This window comes from Stegastes partitus, unplaced genomic scaffold (assembly GCF_000690725.1).
Source record: "Stegastes partitus isolate 25-593 unplaced genomic scaffold, Stegastes_partitus-1.0.2 Scaffold1853, whole genome shotgun sequence".
Lineage (NCBI taxonomy): Eukaryota > Metazoa > Chordata > Actinopteri > Pomacentridae > Stegastes > Stegastes partitus.
The window spans coordinates 23,357-44,475 of NW_007579584.1; the positions used below are offsets into that span (position 1 = coordinate 23,357).

The following is a 21,119-nucleotide window of genomic DNA, read 5'->3' on the forward strand; positions in this document are numbered from 1 at the left end:
ACTCTTAAATAAGTCCAAACCCCTAAAATTTTACCTAAGATCAAGTATTTGCATCAGCATTTACTATAAGTAGCAAAAGTAAAAGTATTCTTTAAGAATGACCCATTTTAGAATGACACACATTATGTTGTTGGATTATAATTTCAAATTTTAAATACTTTATGCTTTGCCAAGTAGCAAAATCCATAATAAGACATCTATGTATTAGATTATTATACTTGTGTTGATAATCTTAATTGATAAAGTGAATAAAACTGTCAGATACTGTTATGTAATACAGGCAGAAGAATATCAAATGGAACTACTGAAGAAATACTTAAAACTGCACTTAACCTTGTGAGGGTTATTCCGTCATTACTTATGTAATGCCATGTACATTGTCCAAATAGGCTTGGTGTTGAAAAAAGATTATAGTGTTATTAACTACTAGCTTAAACTCTCTGAAATTGTCCGGCAGTGTTAAGATATAGGAGAGGACTCGAAATCCTGAACTCAAACCTGAAGAAATTTGAAGCTATCAAGCCGATTTCATTAAGTTGCCTCAACTTCAATGTAGTTTTAAACCAACTAATGCAGAAAGTTATATGTAGATTATACACATATAACCCCCCCCCCCCGATTGCATTACTTGTGTTTAAACCGTTTGAGCAGCAGGTGGAGCCAAAGTCCACTGAGGCAGAGCGGAGCTGTCCGTTCAGCACCACACACTCACATTCATCAGTCAGGTTTAGAACAAGAAATATCATGAATTTGAGGCTGAATTCAGGAACTCTGACTCCCAGAATCACCAAAAATGCCCCTGAGCTTCCTCCCTGCACCGTTGCTGATTTTCATTCATGGAGAATCAGAGCAAAGATGTGTGTCTTTAACCTAAAAATCCGCAGATATTAGTGGAAGTCTGCGCAGAGAAGAGCGCAGGAGAGGATGCTGCAACAATTGGATCGGACAGTAGTAATAATAATAATATTAACCATAATTATAATAATAATAAATCTCAGCCTGCATGTGCGCACAAATGCAACCCAGTGATCCACCATTTAAGAAGAAGAGAGTAGAGAGAGAGAGAGTCCACCACCCCCTCTTTCCGCCCCCTCCACCACTCACAGAAACGGAATTAAAAAATCTTTAATATCTTTCCAGCCTCCATTGCTGCAGCGCGGACACACACACACATACACACGCACACACACAGACACACACACGCAGACAGACACACACTGTGGGCCTTTAAAGCGTCGCCAGAAGAAGAAGAAGAAGAAGCAGAAAAACTCCGATTTGAGAGCAGCTTGACATCACTGAGCGGCGGAATAAAGAGGCTGGAGTGGACGCACTGACATCGTGACACCAGCAACAGCTCCCGTGTCTGTGGATCTTGTGCGCTCTCCTGATTGTGTAATATAGGATTTTCTATATTTATATATTTATATATATATATTTATATATATATAAATATATCATCTTCTGCAAAGCAGCCAAACCTGCATCCGAGAGCGCACGGAGAGCAGAGAGGAAGAGGAGGAGGAGGAGGAGGGGAAACCAGGAGGGATCGCAGCGTTCATCACAATTTATTTTCTCTTCCTATTACATGGCGCAAGGGCTAAACAAACGGGACCGTCCTGGGTGTGATACTGCCACGGTGAATTTGGATTTCCAAGCAGCAGCAGCGGCAGAAGCAGCAGCAGCAGCAGCAGCGGCGGCGGCATCCTCCTCCTCCATCCACCGAACCAGCGTCCTCGGCTGCGGCGGCGGCGCCCACACCGACTCCTCGTCCTCCTCCTGCCGGCTCCATGTCGAGTGATGGTCGGCTTGCCTTGCTGGATGCTCCCCGCTCTCTCCGGATCGTCGACGACCGAACCTCCTCTGACCGCAGACCCCCATTTTCGGCGGAAAGCTTTCCAGAGCTATAGGGCTACATATGGAAACTGGGGATCAAAATTTTAGGAAAAAGGAAAATCTAAGCGGTTAATTTTTTAAAATTTCTTTTCTTTTTTTAACGGATTTTTCTTTGGTCTTTTCACGCCTGCTGATGAATTAATTTAGTCGTTGAGCCTTGATTTCCTCATTCCACCGGCTTGATTTGTGAGATTTTCTTTGAACCCCTACAATAGGCGGTTATAAAACACCAGGGATTCGCTTTTTTCTTTTCCTCTCGACTGGACTTGAATCGGTCCATTTGTTTACTCTCTTCTGTTATGATAGATTCGCCTGTTTCCCTCCCCAGTTTATCACCTCTTTGCTTTTCTCCCTTTTTTGACTAACCTCTAGAATCACACTATAATAATAATACCAATAATAATAATACAACTACTACTAATACTAGACTTTAAGATAGCTGCAGTTCTGAACGCGCAATGTTCTCGCCTTTTGACTAACTCATTGTAACAGACGTATTGAACTGTTGTACTGTAAGCCTGCCATTAATCTAACACCCCTCTCCCCCCCTCTCTGCTCCATTTGAGCTCATGTAAATCAGCTGTAACCTTCCACAAGTCAACAAACAGGTTGTTTCCTCCCCCCCTTCTGAAGAACAAAACCTCACTTTTGGTGCGTTTTTACGCACAGCTCCACAGGACAGAGTTAATCCCCTCGCAGCTCGGTGGTTTTGTTCACATTTGGAGCTGCTCTCGCTGCTACATCTGCAGCTACAGGCCTACTGAGCTGCTTCCGTCCTCTTTATCCAGTTTGGGTGTTAAAGAAAAAAAAAGTACCAGAGAGGAGAGGCACCACCACCGCCGCCTCCTCCTCTCCCCCCTCCAACAAACCGGCCTCAGTTTTTTCTCTTGATTCGGTCCTCACCCAAACGCAACCATAAGGTTCCTACCGCATCCTCCTCCTCCTTCTTCCCTCTCCTTCCGCACGAGTATATCCCGTTTTTTCGGTTTGGTTTGGTCCCGCAAATTTTCAAATATTTACTTCTTGTACATCAAGAGGAAAGGGGGTCCCCCTTTCATGGAATGCGGAAACATGGGGCTGTTCGACCGCGGAGTCCAGATGCTGCTGACCACGGTGGGAGCCTTCGCGGCCTTCAGCCTCATGACCATCGCGGTCGGCACGGACTACTGGCTGTACTCCCGCGGCGTCTGCAAGACAAAGTCCATGAGCGAGAACGAGACCAGCAAGAAGAACGAGGAGGTGATGACCCACTCGGGCCTGTGGAGGACGTGCTGCTTGGAAGGTAAGAGAGTCACTCTGGACCTGCGTGGGTTCAGGTGTGTTTGGAAGCTGTTTGAAGCCTGTCAGGCCTCAGTAGGAGCTCACACAGGTTTACTGTTGCAGGTCAGGTTCTGCTGCAGCTTTTACTTTCATGCAACTACAGGTTTTAGGGTGCAAAGGCAATTTACTGCAGGATTTGAGTGGTGTTTGGTGTTTGGTGTTTGAAGACTCCTATACAGTTGGTCTGTCTAAATAGTGACGTATTCCCATAAGATACTGGGTATTTGGACTTCTCTAATGTAACAATCTGACTATGAAAGACACTTTTGTTGAAAAGACACATGCAACACTTGACAAAGTTGCTGCTTGTAGACCTTGCAGTGTTTTAAGTGAAGTTAGACAGCAGTACATGGACGCAACTCACTGCAAATGAAGTCCACTGCAGAGTTTGACTGGTGTTTGGTGCAACTATCTCATTTGTGACTTCTCACCAAATACAGCTTTTTTTGACTTCTCTGTAACAGTCAATGAAAAAGCTACTTTTTGGTTGAAATGACACATGCAGCTGCTAACAGACTATGCTGTGTTTGAAGTTGAGTCAGAAGGAGACTGAATTCAAATGAAACCCACTGCAGGTTTTGACAGAAATTGCTGTTTAAAGGCTAAAAAGGACTTTTATTACTGGCTGTACTCCTCCTCCTACAATGTTTCTGTCCTGGGACGCCTCTATCTATCTATAAATCCATCAAATTGATGACTTTTTCTCATGAAATATTAGTAACTGTGACTTCTTTGTGCCTGTAATGTAACAATCTGACAAAGAAAAGACACGTTTGTTGTAATCACACATAAACACATGAACAGGCAGCTAGTAATAGATCATTTCAAGTAAAGTTAGAAGTTTACAGATACTTCTACATGCAAATTAAATCCACTGCAGGGTTTGGCTGAACTCATTTAAAGCCCAAAAGAGCTTCCAGTCCTGTCTGCATTAATACTCCTATCAATATATCTGTTTAATTCGTGACTCTTTTTGAGTACAATCCTGGATATTCTGACTTTGTTGTGTCTCTATTAAAACAATCTGACAAGAAAAAGTCACTTTTGTTGAAAAAACACCGGCAACACATGAGCAGGCTGCTGCTGATTGAACCTGTTGCATTTTAAGTGAAGCTAGAAGTTTACAGATGCTACTACATGCAAAAAAAAAAATCCACTGTAACTTCTGACTGAATTTAATGATTAAAGGCCAAAAGAACTTTTCGTCCTGACTGCATTCATACTCCTACAATGTTTCTGTCTTGGGACGCCTCCATCTATGAATACATCTACCTGATTTGTCTCTTTTTGTCTTTTTGAATATTGGATGTTTTGACTTCTTTGTATCTCTACTGAGACAATCTGACAAGGAAAAGTCACTTTTGCTGTGAAGCACATGCAACACATGAGCGGGATGCTGCTGATAGGCTGTTCTGTGTTTAAATTAAAGTGTTAAGTAGCAGGTGTGTGTCTTGGGATGCCCCCATGTATCGATACAACAATCAAATTTGTGAAATTTTCTCATCAGCTATTTGGAATTGTGACTTCTTTGTGTCTCTGATGTAATAATCTGACTAAGAAACGACAATTTTGTTTAAATGACACATGACCAGGCTGCTGCTACTGTACACGTCTGTGTTTTAACTCAACTTAGAACTGTATGGATGCAGCTCATATTAAGTGAAATCAGCTGCAGGTATTGACTGAAATTGGTGTTTAAAGGACAGAAGAGGTTCCGGTACTGACTGTATTCCTGCTCCTACAGTGTGTCTGACCGGGGACGCCTCTATCTATCTATATATCTATCTAACTTGTGACTTTTTGACATCAGCTACTGGATATTTTGACTTCTTTGTGTCTGTAATGAAACAATATGACAAAGAATAATCTTTTTTCTCTCTCGTTGTAATGACATATGCAACACGTGACCAGAGTGGTGTTTAGATTAAGATGGACAGAAGTTCATGGATGCAACTCGATGAGAATGAAATCCACTGCAGGTTTTGGCTGAATTTGGTGTTAAAAGACCAAACGAGCTTCCAGCGCAGACTGTCTTTTACAATGTTTCTGTCTCTGGACGCCTTCATCTGTGAATACATCTACCTACTTTGTGACTTTTTCTCATAAAATACTGGATATTTCTAATTTCTGTGTGTCTCTATTGTAACAATCTATCTAAGAAAAGCCACATTTGTTAAAATAACATATGACAAAGTTGCTGCAGATAGACCTTTCTGTGTTTGAAGTTTGAGAGCGTTAGTTCAGCTCCTGCGCGCTGAAGCAGGTTTCTGTCTTGGAACCTCCCCGTCTATCTAATTTGTGACTTAAAATACTGGATACTTTGATTTCTTTGTGTCTCAAATCTGACAAGAAGCACTTTTGTTGAAATGACACATGCAACCCATGCTGTCAATAGAGTTTGCTGTGTTTTAAGTTAGGTTAGACTAGTTTTATGGATGCTGCTCAATGCAAATGAAATCCAGCAGACTGGTGTTGAAAGGCCAAAAGAGCTTCTAGTAATGATGACATTTATGCTAATTTGTGACTTTTCTCATGAAATGCTGGATGTTTGGACCTTTTTTTGTCTGCAATGTAGCAATCTAACAAAGACAGAACGATTTTGTTGAAATGACACACGATCAGGCGGCTGCTGACGGAGTTTGTTGCTCCTTCATTCAGTCAGACAGCATTGAGCTCCTGCACACGGGCTGAAGCAGGTTTCTGTTTTGGGACGTCCTCGAGGGGCTACAAGACAAATCTGAGAGGCGGAAACGAATGAGCTGCCACCGTTTAGGTTTCTTGTTTTTAATTTGCTCAGAGGTTTTGCACTTTTCTCGTGTTAGTTTTACTTCTTTACACCTTTAACAATATAATCCAACCCAAAAAAACAAAACAGAAATCACTTCTTGGTTTGAAATCGCACATGCAACTTGTGACAAGTTTGCAGCAGAGAAATGTTGTTACTGCCGGCAGGGAGAAGCAGGTATCAGGAGAAGTGCGAAATACTGAAACAATCTGACAAAGACGAATCAATTCCATGTTGAAACGACACGCGTAGGAGAGCTGTTTCTTTATTTTAAGGGGTCACAAGGCCAAATAATTACATAACGTTAGTGTTCAGTCACTGTTGACGAGGTGAAGCAAGTTTCTGAGATAAACCTGAGAGATCACAAGATTCTCCAGCTAACGGGAGAGAAAGCCTGATTATGTGACTAGAACGCATGTTTTTTGTCCTAATTTTTCTCTGACCTTTGTTATTCATGTACAATACTGGATAGTTTAACTTTTTTGTGTCTCTACTGAAACAGTCTGACAAAGGGAAATCACTGTTGGGTTAAAATGGCACATGCAATTTGTGACAAGTTAGCAGCAAAGAAATGCTGCTTCACTTTTAAGGCGTCATAAGATCTAAACATTGGTTAATGTTGGTGTCCAGGTACTGTCAGCAGGGTGAAGCTACTTCCTGAGATGAACCTGAGAGGTCACAGGTTTATTTAGCAAACAGAAGAGGGGAAAAAAAAGCATCCTAATTTTCCAACCACAGTTTGTCTCCTCAACTGATTTTTCTCTCATTGTACTTTTTTTCCCCAATGCGAAGTATGGAATAGTTTCACTGTTTTATGCCTTTAATGAAAGCATACGGCAAATGTCACATGCAGCTGAGAGACATTGCTTCGTTTTAAGGGCTTACATGGAGAGCAAAAGTAGGATGTTGATCATTAAGACTAAAGTTTGAACATAAGTCGCAGCTAAAATAATGCTGTTTAAGTTAAATCTGAGAGGCTGCGGGTTTAATAATCACTTACCACCATTTATGATTACTGTTTTGTCTTATGCCATTGATGGTTTTGCTTCTTTAAGTATCAAATGAAACAATCTGACAAAAAAAAACAAAATCTCTTTTTTTCTTAAAATGACTTTTTGAAAGGGTCACAAAGAGGGAAATCAGGTTTCCGGTACCCCACACCAGTCTTGAAAATGTCTCGACTTTATGTAATTAATTGACAACACCAAGCCGTAGTTAGACTGTCAAAAAAAATCTGTTTAAAAACGGTGAAAAAATACCAGATATCTGTAGAATAAGGATTTTCCGTATGGTTTTATAGTCAACTTGTAAATTATTCATTTTCTGTAATTTAACAACACTTGTAGTTTAAATAATTATTCATATTTTCAATCCTTAATATAAACACATTTTCTTTCAAACACCAGCAAATACATGTAAAATAATGATATTTTGCATATTTAAATACAGTAAAAACTCAAATTTTATGGTCAAATGTTTTCAAAAAATAGAGAATCACCATTTGTAAAACTACAGACTCTTTGATGTGGACATTATTAATCATTTTTATAGTTCACTTACAAATTATTACTATTTTTCTGTGATTTGACTTGTTACTTTTTCTAATTTAACAAATCAGCAAAACTCTGTAAAACAACAGTAAATGTTTAAAAGTGTTACAGTTTAAAAAGTTTCATTTTTCACAGCGCAGGCAGGACCCTTCGTCATCGCCCTGATATTTTTGGCAAACCGATACAGTGGTCTCACCCTAATTAAGGGAAGCTGCAGGGGAGCTGTACCTTTAAAGAGGATGTGACAGCAGAGCAGCAGGTTGAACAGTGTGTGAAGACTAAAAGTAAAGTCGTGGCGAGGATAAAGTCACGTCTGTCGGCAGCTCTGACCTCCCCGACAACCCCTGATGACGGCAGAGCTGCTCGTCGTGTCACCTTTAACCCGCCTGCGCTCGCTGCTTTCTGAGGTGTCAACCGGCCTCCTGTCCTGAGCGCAGGTTTCTACTCGACCTCCAGAGTCTGACGGAGGCGGCGTGTTTCCTGTCAGGCCCCGGCGGAGGCGCTGGCTGCTGACTTGGAGTGAGGCGCTGTAACCTTGTGAGGGCGCAGAGCGTTACAAATCTGCTCATCTTCTTAGCTGTGAGATCCTGAAAGGCTGCGGTGTCTCACTTCATGCTCCTCTGGCTGCTGTGATAAGCAGCAACGCTCGGCGCTCCCTCTGTTCCCAGCTCTAAGGAGGACATTTAAAGCAGCTATAATCAATACTTTATAATAACTATGATAAAATGTGAAAGAGGTCGCTGGTAGAATTATCAACTGAATCTTCAGTCGTTTCACTGCAGCTCATTGTGTCGCTCTCATAGTGTAGTTTTGGGGCAAAATAAGCTCTAAATAACCTGCTGTGCACAAACTGCTCAGCACCAAACAGCAGTTAGAGACTAAGCGGTGAACATTAGACTGCTTTCCACCGCGGTAACTCAGTGAAGGTAGTGCAAACGTTCACAGAAACTGCCCTTTTAGCCTTTCTGTTTCTGTTGTGTTGCTCAATATGACAGCTGCGATGGTGACGTTAACTCTGAGTGCGTCAAAACAACAACAAATAGTATCTGATGGACGTAACTTCAACTCTGTGAGCCTGTAGAGCAATAGAGGTGCTTTATGGAAGTCTACATGATACATTTTGCTTTGACAAATTTGAATTTGCCCAATCACTGTTGAGAACCATAAAGCAGTTCTTTTTAGCAGCATCCACCCTGGAATAGGAACTTTTTTCTCCCTTGAAAACAGCCATGAAAGAGGTATGCACACAATGTTCGAATTGTCTTTAGTGGAGCAGATATTTCCCTCAGGAGCCGGTGGAGACCAAAAACAGAGATTAAAGGAGATTGGCGATTCATCATGGGGACACAAACATGACTCCAAATGACCTGTACATGATGTAAACATGATATATATACAAACAACTGTTTGCCATGTATGTAGTTTACAATATTAACTCACTAAGACCAGATGCAACATATACATGTCGATTTATTTAAGCTCTGGTGAGATGTTTGCATGTTTTTCCTCAAACTTGTCTGATATTTATCAGTCATATGTCTTGAGTACGATGGCATAATATAAAAGTCTTAAAGAGATATACATGCATTAGATTCAGGCATCAAGTCTTAATGTGAAAATGTGGAGATTTAAAAATGAAGTCTCAAAAACACACCAAAACTCTGCAACACTTCCGTAATGCATTTTCCACCAATGGCAGCACTTTGCATGAAAGTTTCTGCTGTCTGGGTGTGTGTGAATGAGAAGCACAGCGTAGAGTGGTTTGAATTTCTTTCATGCCAGGCAGAACAAAGGCAGCATCTAGGGCTGCACGATACTGGAAAAAAAACCTGACATCGCAGTATTATTTTCTTCTGTGAAAAATACAGAAACATGCACCAGATGACTTAAATAAATCTACTTGAAAAGAATCGTTCAGCAGTCATTGATTGATTGGTTTGGGTGATTTTTGTAGAGTAGGGCATCTGCATAAAACATAAAAAACAGTTTTAAAAATGCTTTAAAAAACCACCTGGAACCTTTCTCATACACTGACAAAGGTGTCCAACATAGTGTTTTGTTTTGGATGACATTAAGATGTGGTCCTACAGAGGTTTGCTGTTTAATGATCAAATGTTTTAGTCGTGTTGTCTCATGTAGCGGCAGCAGTTACAGAGAAGCTGGTTTTGGTCAAAACTACTCTGTCGTAGAAACATTTCCATACAACTGAAGTTGTGTTTCTTTTTTCAATCAAGCTTCTTTTTCATCGTTTCTCTCTTGTTCTTTGCTCATTTTGCTGTGCCTGTGCTGAGCCTGCATGTCAACAGACTCTATCTTGTAAATAGATATTTTTTTAATTATACTCCATCAGACAAACTTCTCTTGTAGATTAGAGTCCTAAAAAACAAGAACCGTGAAAGTTTTCTCTGACTCAATGTGCGTTGCTTCACATCACACTTGTAATACTGCACATGCACATCATGATGTTGATGCTCAAACAGTACATTGTGCAGCCTTTGTATCTTCAAAACCTTTTCAAAATCCAACAATCCTTTAGGCGCTGCCATCAAAAAGCTTCATCCAGTTTCCACTTGATCTGCTCCCGAGAAGCTGCTCAGGTGTCGGCAGCAGAAAACTCTGGTTTCACTCCAGATGTGGGTGCGTTTCTGGGAACAGAGAGCTCCGGCAACCTTCTCCGGAAAGATGAAAGAAACAACACTGAATGCTGATACAGTGCAACAGTGATTACATTAGGGCACATAGGATTAATCACAGCTGGAGTGTAATTGTGACAGTGACTGGCCTTTATCCCTGCCAGGCCATTATTTAATTGGCAAACAAAACAGCACAGAGTCAAGATGAGATCAAAACATCACACTCTGGGCTCGGTGTGTGCTGCTTTTGTATCGCTACAATGAACCGCTCCCTTTGAATCCAGGATCAAAATGGCAGGAAATAAACCCAGATTTGTCATTTGTGATTCATGAATGATCTCCGGCCCAGAGGAGGCCGCGAGTGGAGAGAAACGGGGCCACTGCATTTACTTACCGGGGTCAGATTCATTTAAATTCAAATTCAAATGCCTTCCTGCTCAGGAAATTGGGTCTTAAAAAGCGAGTACATTTAATTATAGGTAGTTTGAACATTTTCAACCAAAAACAGGAAAGTACAGAGCGGATGCAGCTGGAGAGAGGCAGCGATAAGCAGGCTGCCTGCTGCAAACCCTGCCTCGTTTCTGAGAGTCAGGAGGGGTGATATCAAGTTTAACATTTCAGATGTTAATTAGGCTTCAGTTTGCAGCTCGGCTCTATTAATTCAAAGCGCCAAGATGACTAGTATTCATCTTTCCCCCGGCTCTTCCTAAATGAAGTCTTGCTGGTGATGAGGCAGCGACTGAGGCTGCAAATGGTTGAAGCAGTCGCTCATGGCAGCAGACTGAGTGTTTGGCAGCTCGGGCCCACACATCCTGCTCGCAGAGTGGACACAGGTGGGCGACGGCTTGTGTTTGTATAATAATGTATATATAACCAGTACTGGAGAGGAGAACCTGTGAAAAAGCAAAATGGGAATACCCACACTGGGTGCTTCAACACCTCGACCTCTGCTGCACTCACTGCCTGTCAGAGAAGCACAATAATCCCACTCCTGCTCAACACTGCTCATGTATTTCTCTACAGCAAGTACACTTTAGAGCTTCATGTTTAGTATTGATTTTGTAGATTTACACTTGTTTTCACCTCTAACCTGAGTTATGAATCTATTTAATTCAGTTTTCCGGAGCTGAAGTCGATCAGTCATTTCGAGAGAAAATGTATCAGGAACTGCAGTATTTTTTTCACTTTCTCCTGCAAAATACCAAACATTGATTGTTTCCTGCATATCAAATATGAAGATTTGCTGCATTTTCGTTTTAGACGTTACACATAATAACTAAACATCAGTGGGTTTTGGACACATAGAAGGTATTTAAAGATGCTCGATGTGTCACCACTTGCTCCCTCCGCACAAAAAAGAATCCAGAATATGGTGGAAATGAGCACCACCATGTTGCACTGGTGACACCTTATGCAACCTAGTCTTGCTTTGCCAGCCCATTCTGTACAAAATAATAACCTGGCTGAACCACGCTATCATTCTGCAATCGGCGCAAGAACATTCTGGCTAGTTTGTAGTCTTTTAACCAATCACGGCACAAATGAAATGACAAGGTTTTCCTGCCTCATGTGAAGCCAGTTTGGTGAAAGATTTTGTTGTAGGATATATGAACCACTACAGTGTGTGTGTTCTCTGTATGTTACACACCTTGCATGTGGTAAACTAACTAAAATTTTTTTTCTGTAAATATCCACCTACCGGATTTGACTATCAACAAACAACTAAATAGCTTGTTAGTGAATTCATTTTTTCAGCTTGCTGGTGTACAATCCAGTCTCACCGTAATGTACCGGAAGTAAAAATCTTTCACTGATAATTCTGGATCGGAAAATAAGGAAGGAGGAGTTTTGCAAACACAGATGAGGGAGGCCCTTTGAGACAGGACTCTGTGCGTGCATCACTGGTTGCTGGGTTCAGCCGCGGAGCACAGAGCAGTATGGGGGAGTTTTCAAAACTTCCAGCAGGATGACGTTACCTCATTCTTTCAAGCAAGAAGCTGCTAGTTTGTTGCAAATGGCTTAATAATGGAGATTCCTAGTTTTTATTGGCAGTGCAATCTTACATCACAGCAGCCTTCTGAGGCAAATCCTTGTTGCACAGCTCTTACCATTTAAATGAATGGGTTTGGGAGTGCAGCAGTGCCATTGTTGCCTCCTGTGTGAAAGCCCCTTAAGACTGTCCTTGTGTCCTAGTTCATGCACCTTAGTTAACCCTGGTCCCTTTGTCATGGTGCTTCCTTACTAGTTCTACTCCCACTATGCTCTCTGCTTGCCAACATGGAGGTGCCAGCGTCCTCTGGTCACTACAGTATTATACAGGGGGAGGCTGAGCAACCAGGTACTGCAGCTAATATACAATAATGACAATAAATTCCTGCAGTAAAACACCATAGTTTATTTGGTCTTTGGACAGTTAGTTGGACAAAACAAGACACCTGAAGACAGTATCTATAAAATATTTAGAGATAATTAGTTGTAGCACTTAATCTCTTGGCCATTTTTTGAGGAGCTTCCCTGCATAAGTTTTGGTTTTTATTCCTTCTGTGTTGGTTTTCCTCAAGATTTTGATCCTTTTGCAAACTAGTTTTGGTGAAGATGGGTTTTTAATCAAGGCACAGTGAACAGTTTGATGCCATGCTTTCAGCTGCTTGATTTTATCCAGATGGCAGCTCTGACTGTTTCAATCCTTGGAAGTGAAATCGGCGTCTATTGGTCCTCTGCTGTTGTTGTTGTTGTTGTTGTTGTTGTTGCACAGTTCGGTCTGTAAAACAGCATTATAAGTTCAGCGACCGTAGCTCCACAAACACAGATGAGGCTGCAGACAGTGTGGGTGCAGAGAGAGATTCAGCTGGTGAGGCATGAACGGTGCATGCAGTAAACATGCGTGTTGCAGATGAATTGGTCTCTGGAGGCCGCCGCTCCTCCGTCCTATCAGGGATGTCTTTGAAAGCCGCTGCCGCCGTGCCCCCCTTTGCTCTCAGCCAGGTGTACCGAGCTGCTAATCTGAGGCATTCATCTTCATTACAGCGCCGCCCTCAGGCTCCACAGTGGCTATAGGAGGCAGATACAGTCGGGGAGGAGCTGTTGGAGAGAAGTGCCGGACTCCATGATGATCTTTTGTCGGTTATTAATTGTTTGATGACCATTAGAGCTCATTGTGCTTGCTTTGTTTCAATCACCAAAACCGTGCAGTGCAATTTCCTGCATGGCGACAGCACTTTAATTTCTTTTTTACAATAATTTAAGGCTACATGTAACAATTCTTTCTCACAATTTATGAATTTGCTGTGTGCTTTCTCAATTAATCATTTGGTGAATATTTTTCTATAACTGTGTTCAAATTGCTTATTTTATCTGAACAATGGTCAAAATCCTGAAGATATTAAACTAATCATCATATGAGATAAAGAAAAATAACACAATTCCACTGATGACAAAATAAAACCAATATATACTGCATAAAATATGTAGTGGGAATGGCAATCCTGTACCCACAGTCCACGCCTGATCAGTCTGACTACTCACAGACATTTTTGCTGGGAGTTTTTACCAGTCAAAGGTGTATGTTTTTGTCAACGCTGGAGCTTCTTTGATCTGTTGGTTTGGTACCATGTTCACTTCCTTATTTTTAGCATACTAGCATGTTGCTAGTTAATTATTGTACAGCGCTGCCCATTTATTATCACATGCTTGGTCCAGGATGGAATTATGACTATATCTGGGATAGTCCAATAAACGGGCTTCAAGATGACAGCGAGTTTGGGTGTGAAAACCAGCCTATGTACTGGACCAGCACGATCTACATGAGGAATTACTTTTCATGATTAACTCACTGAGCAGTTCAGTTATGAGTGACGACATGCTCTGCAATGATGCGATTCTCTTTGATGTGCCCTAATTAATGTCAGACAGTGTGTGAATAACTCAGTGAAGCAGATTTCAGGTGAGCAGGTAATTGACAAACAAACACATTGCCTCCTGCCACTGACCGGAGGTGTGATGATCTGCCACGCATGACCAACGCTCGGCCCGTGAGCCGTAACGATCGGCCGACCTTAAACGGGCAAAAGTTATTCCTTGAATCAATTTCGGACAAAAACAGGGATTGTGACATTATTCTGTGACAATAAACAGGCGGTTTTACTGTAGGTTATATAGGAAATGATTCGGGACTTCGATATTTTATGATTATAAATGGGATATCCTATAAAGAGGTATGACATTACGTGGGCAGCACTGTATATCAAAATAAAGTTGTAAAAAAGTAAGGGGAGAGATCAAGTCATGTCCCTACCAACATGCAAATACAGCTTACAGCGCCCTCCATAATTATTGGCACCCCTGGTTAAGATGTGTTCTTTAGCTTCTAGTAAATTCAGGTTTTTTCTAAATAATATAGGACCACAATGAAAAAAAAAAGAGGAAAATTCAACCTTTAATTCAAGTGCATTTATTCAGTGTGAAAAAAAATCCCACATTAAAAAAATAATTCTTTTACATCAAATCACGTGTGCCACAATTATTAGCACCCTTGATGTTAATACTTTGTACAACCCTCTTTTGCCAACAATTCATTTGAGTTGAGTTGAAGGTTGCATTTTTCAACAATTTTTAGTGTGAGAGTATGCTTCTGCAACAAACAAAAAAAAGAATTTATTTTAAGGCTTTTAACACATCTTAACCAACAATTATGGAGGGCGCTGTATATGTTCCCCATGAAGTAAACAAAAATTTCAAATTGTGTGATGCTAGTCATGGATCAATCTTACATAGCCAGATCTCCACAGCACCGTGTCAGTGCTGGAGAATAATCTGACTGCACTTCATTATATTTCTGCTACTGGGGGAAAACAACCGCTCTAGCTGGTTTGTATTTCTTCAAACCAAATTGGTTATGGAAAATGGTAACATGCCTGGTAAAATACATGGTTGGAACAGTCATCTCATACCCACAGTCCACATTGGGTGAGTCAGACTACTTACGGACAGTCAAAGGTGAAATATTTGTGTTTTTGTCAACCCTGAAGTTTCTTTCATCTGTTGTTTTGGTAGTAAGAGGACACGGTTCATATTTTTTAGTGACGTAAAATCCAGTTTCTTTAATTACTTATTGGCTCCTCTCTCCTTTAAACCTCAATTTTGAAGTAAGTTTTTCCTTTGTGTGTGTTCTTGTACTTCCCCCAACCAAGATTATTTTAAAAACTGAACTTTCCTTTATTCACTAAAATGGCTACGACTTCATTATGTCCTCCCACAGCTGCTGTCGATCACCGCAGATCACAGTTCACACATCCTGCCTCATGATTTTATGTATAAGCATGTGGGAGTATCAATGTAGTGTACATTCATGCATCTGAAGACACATGTGGGAGTATGATGTGTGCATACTGTGCATGTTTGAATGGTGATGTTTGTGCTCTGTGTATAGCGCAGAGGCAGGATGAGATAAAAGCAGATAGCAGAGCCAAGCGGCAGAGAAGAGCAGGATTAGTCTCATAGTCCAATCAGATAAGGATTACCCAGCTGGAGCATGCCCACCCAGGCTAATGTCCCGGCCCTAAAGTGGCATTACACTGTATTATGACACCGATCCACTGTACATCCAGCTGCATGGGCCGGATTACAGCTACAAGTTGAGGGCAGCGTGGATGGAAAGTGAATCCAGGGCCACTTGTTGGAGTAAAACCTGAGCCTCCGTCAGTACCCGTCCTCTCTGCTGCCTCCTCCCTTCGTCTGATAACAGCCTGTGTAAAGTGACTGAGCTCTATTGCGCTGCACTGTCACTCTGCCCTGCAGCCGGCGATGGATGGGATTCATTTTGCCCTCACCTGCCTTTCATCGGCGCTCCGTCGAGACTGCACACAGTCGCTGCTGAACGTGACTGTTTTATTGGTCTCCACCTTGCCCTCTCTATTGCCCACTAAGGCCAAATTACAGAGCAGACATTACTGGATTACGCCGAGGCCTGAGACAGTGTAAGAACAGCGCAGGTCTTCAGCTGCCATTTGTTATAACTCTTACAGCTGCAGCGAACAGACTCTGGTACCAGGATATCAGTGCAGAGGTCATTGATTATGTTTGAGAGCAGCCTTAGGTCTGTTTTTTTTGGTTTGATGCCATCAGACAAACACAGTATGTTGTGTTACATTTGTATTAATTGTGCTGTATATCATCTCTGCAACGAAAGTCTTGGTCGACTGAAATTACACCTACTTTTCAACCAATCGATTGGGGGGAAAATCTGTCTCCTATCTCTAGATTAACAGAATCGACCACAGTGCACTCAGTGCTCTCTACCTGCTAACCTTATAAACATAAGAAGCTTTTATTTGCAGCATATTCAATCATTTTAACCTGGTTATTTTATACTGAAAACACGTGGGAGCCCCATCTGTGGAGCATATTCATGGTTTCCTTTATCAACTAGAATTATTGAGAGATACAACACAAACAAGTCAGCTGCTGTTTTTAGCATGTTTTTTAGCAGTCTCCATTGGGTTGATTGTTCACACGTGGTTTGTTCCGAAAATAATGGATTAATCCTGGAAGGCTGTTGATGTCATGCGTTTCGCCTTATGAAATTAAAACTGGTGATTTTCCAACAAATGAGAATCTGGTGGAATTAGAGCAAACTGACCAACCACTCAACCTGCAGACCACAACCCTAACATCCTGTCTGGCGTTGCCTCTGTGAACACCATCTTTTACCTTTGGGGGTGGAAAAACTCTAAACTGTGTGCTTGCATCTCACATTAGGGACTTTAAATGGACTCAATAGAAATAATTAAACAGAAACTACGACTCCAGCTGAAGCCAAGGAAATGAAAAGAAAGAATCCAATAGCAGATTAAACAAAAATAAAAGTCTGCTCTGAGATGCAATGCCACTTGAAACCGTTCAGTTAATACTCAGGACGCAGCTCTGCAGCTGGTTTAACGATCAATGAATCATTTTTGATGTAATAATGCTATTTGTTGGTTTCAACCTGTCAGAAGATGTCAGATTTCACTGCTTTTATTGTTGTTTTTTTTTAGCTTTATGGTTACTCATGTTTTTCACCCTTTCCATCCTATGCGCCTGTGTGCATGTGGGGCTATATCGGTTACTAAACGGTGGCACACTGAATGAAGAGGCCTCCTGGTGCTGCTGTGATGAAAACGGGTGCAGCATTGTTGCGCTTTCATTGCTGTTGCATCAAAATTGGTTGAGTTGCGGTGGAGAAGTTTCAGTAAAGGGAGTGTCACTGACTCATTGTTAGGAAGCTGTTGTTTACTCTGTGATTTAGAGTTCTGATAAGGGCTAGTAAGTAAAAATGTCAGTTTTTGCTGGACTTTTGCAAACCTCACTCTGTTCTGCTGATCAAGACACGGAGAGTTATTGTTTTCAAAATTTCTCCAAAGTGTCCATAGAGCCTTGCAGTTGTGCAGTTGTATGGATTTAGGTGTTTAAAAAAAAAAAAAAAGCCTTGTATAGAAGGTGTTAATGGGAAAATATGTAAATTCTCTGTTCTGGACTCTAACTAACTATGATCAGAAATATTGCATTGACATTACATTACCAGTTAGTTGCAAAGCCAGAAACAACCAAATGCCTCCATCATCAGTTTTAATACGAGACATGTCGATCACGTTTCATCCCCTCTCGTTCTCAGACAGCAGGATCTGATCCCCTGAAATGAGAAAAAGATTATATCATGAATTATACCAAACTTGAGAGGCTTAAAGTACACAGTAGACATCATTATGATTCCCCCCTTGTATATTAATAGTCTGGGCAGCTTGGTGAAGCAGCGCTCGGCCGTCCTGACGGAGTCTCCGAGATTAGATGGACAGTGGAGGAGTGTGATGGCACGGTAATTGGTTTAGTGTATGATTAATGCCTCTGATGGCTTTGATCGATGGGAGAGGGGCTGTAAACTTCGGTGGCAGTCTCCCATAAATGCTGCTGTCACCCGCTTTGCATGGAGACAAACCCCCCCCCCAACTTGGTCCAGAGAGCCTTAGCTATAAATTAACAAACGTAAAAACAAAACACAAAGCGTTAATGATGGGACATGCGTCAAATAGGAGAAGCATCACAGTTACTACATAATAATCATCCGCTGTGACCTCCGACACCTCCTCATCGCTGCAGCCAGCATGCGTCTGTGTGTGTGTCTACGTTTGTGTGTTTGTTTGTGCGGCTCCAGCCTTGATTTACACGCGTTATTTTTAGCCACTGTTGGTCCTGTTGGGTGGGGTCTATCTTTATCCTACATGAGCAGAGAACAAATCGATACGAAACATACCCTGGGCCAATCTTTGTGTAAGCACACAGTGTGGCACCACAGCTCACCAGAGCGCGATAGACAGGCCCGGCTGCTCCTCACTCAACATATTTCCATTTAAAACACAAGTTCGACACGGCACAAAACGCACTACAAATACATGCAGAAGCCTCCAGAAATCTACGTGTTTAATATCCGCACCTGCTGGCGTGAAAAGCGGCTTGGTTGTAATCGATACGGGTGAGCACAGTTGTGAGCGACGGATGAAAACAGTTGAGCGAGAGGTTCATGTCATGAGCTCTTCTGCTAAGAGTCAGAAATAATTTATACATTGCAAGATGGACAAAATGGGAAATGTATTTGTAGCTTCGACATCCTTGGGGCTAAAAATCACATTGCCTGTCTTTAAGTGTTCACAGTGTAGGACCATAATAATAGTCATGATTCGTTTGATCAAGATTGTGATTATCACAATTATTCATTGATTTTAAAGACAAAATATTTTAGTTGAAGTTTCACATTTAAATAGATACAGGACTGCTTTCACTTATATGTTGTGCTACAGTCCTGCTAATGTACAAATTTTGCATCAAATAAGACTTAAAATAATCTTCATCTGACTAAAAAAATCCCAACATTGTACCTAAAACACATCATTGGCTGAATATCTACATACTGATACAGACTGCAATTTACTGATGTTCCTTTAACGCCTCACCTGCGAGCGACAGTAGATGTCAGCTAGGTGGCTTTGTTAAATTTGAAACAAGTGAAATAAGGTGTTTAATGTCAGATTTACCAAATTTACCAATGTTCCCTAAATGCCTCACATACAGCATAGCAACGCAAACAGGTGCTTGTCCAAAAGCTGCTTTTTAAAGAAGGTGAAATAAGGCTTTTTGATGTAAGACTTAGCTGAAGTTGAAACCAAGTGATTTTATTAACATGTGCATTTTAACTGGCAATATTTCAGTGGGTCATGTTCATTTAACTGTACAAGGCCAAACTCTTGTTCACGATTAATGTTTGATTAATTGTGCCACCCTAATATTTTCTTTTAAATAGCAGCAAATGTCTGTAAAAAGATATTTTTTGTTGATTTGAATACAGTAAAAAAATGCATTTGTTATAGTGACACACTGGAAAAGAACAAATTGCCATTTGTTAATCATTAATGCTTCTCTTTTCTGTGGCTTAACAAAACAGTAAGTTGTTAAAAAATAAAAAAAATAAAAAAAAATGGTAAAAAAAACTATATATTTTTTTTACAGTGTAGTGTTTGGAGATCAAGAAAAAAAGCAGTGAAATTGTTAATCAGTACCCGGCGCTGACTTCACAGCCACTGTCTGTTATTTGCTCTCAGCTACTGTTTATCAAACACATGTTGCCCCCTTGAAAATGTAAAGTTTCCATGTTAAAGTGGTTTGAATAACTGCTCGATTTTCAGTGAGATTGCACTCTGATTACATAGAATTGATCCTCTTACAATGAAAGTGTAATTACCAGCAGACCAATCTCCGACTGCATCGCAGCACAGCTCCTCTCCGTTCCACCTCGCCGGCCGTATCCTTAAGCTGTGGAAACATCCCAAAGAGACCCTGTAGTAAATGATAATTAACTGCAGATACAATCCATTCATTTTAAGGAGGTGCGATTCACTCCTCTTTTTTTTTTTCCACAGAGAAAGCACAGCAATCTGCCTTTTGATTAATTGGTGGTGTCCGTGGCGCAGTTCATTTGCAATCTATTACAGCGTATTTGCTTTGTGTCAGAACACAGACCAAACACACTGCATCATCTCAGAGTTGGGGGAAGGTACGAGCTCAGTTAGAGTCTGTTTGGTGGCTTTAACCCAGCTCAGTGTCCGACTGCTTGCTCATATTGATACGAATGTAATAACAGTAATAATAACAGTAATAACTGTGTAATGATATACAGCGTGAGGGCTACAAGGACGCTACTTTAACCCTGATTTATACTTTCAGAGCTCCTTTTTAAAGGGTCAGTTCATCAAATTCTAACTTCTTTACACCTGTACAATCTAATGTAATCTGATACAGCAGCCCTTTCTGTTTGATTTACTGACTTGTTGTCATGAAACCTCAGTTTGAATACAGGACGAGTGAAGATGCTGTGATTGTATTTGAAATAGTTGTGATCGTTTGAAAGCACCGAAGCTTCACAATTTAAACTGCGCAAATCATTTTAAAATACAAGTACAACAGGAAATGCAGTTCCTTTCTTTGTAATAGATTTAGGTAATAGGTAATAGTTTTACACAGTAAAACACTAGTTTCTTATCTTTTCTGTTGTCTGCAGAGGAACATACTTGTTGATTCATAGTGTGTTGAATAAAACATACCTGTTCTTCAAAGCCTGTTGTGCTACTGAGTGAAAAACAGAATGGATATTAAGTTAAATTTAGGGTGCATGAACACTTAAAGCATACTTGTTTTTTCAAAGTATGAACACTATCATCTGAACTTTGGTGCACACCAGACCAGTAGACCAAGTCCACTTCCAAATGAAGTCTGGTGCCGTTTGACTGACCTTTGTGACAGTCAGATACATTTCTTCCCATTTTGACCACTGGACAAACATTTGTAGACATCACTTTAACAACTTGTGATTGGAATTCTTTAATTCTAGTGATCATATTCATCAAAGCTGCA

At 41.0% G+C, this 21,119-nt stretch overlaps 1 protein-coding gene across 1 annotated transcript in view; it reads left to right on the top strand.

The window, feature by feature from the left end:
* Nucleotides 1–2,949: 2,949 nt before the first annotated feature.
* Nucleotides 2,950–21,119, top strand: part of LOC103372897 (voltage-dependent calcium channel gamma-2 subunit) — a 93,994-nt gene continuing 75,824 nt past the window's right edge. The window contains exon 1 of the mRNA XM_008302672.1: nucleotides 2,950–3,175. Coding sequence (XP_008300894.1) covers nucleotides 2,950–3,175 — 226 coding nt within the window. The remainder of the gene's footprint in view (nucleotides 3,176–21,119) is intronic.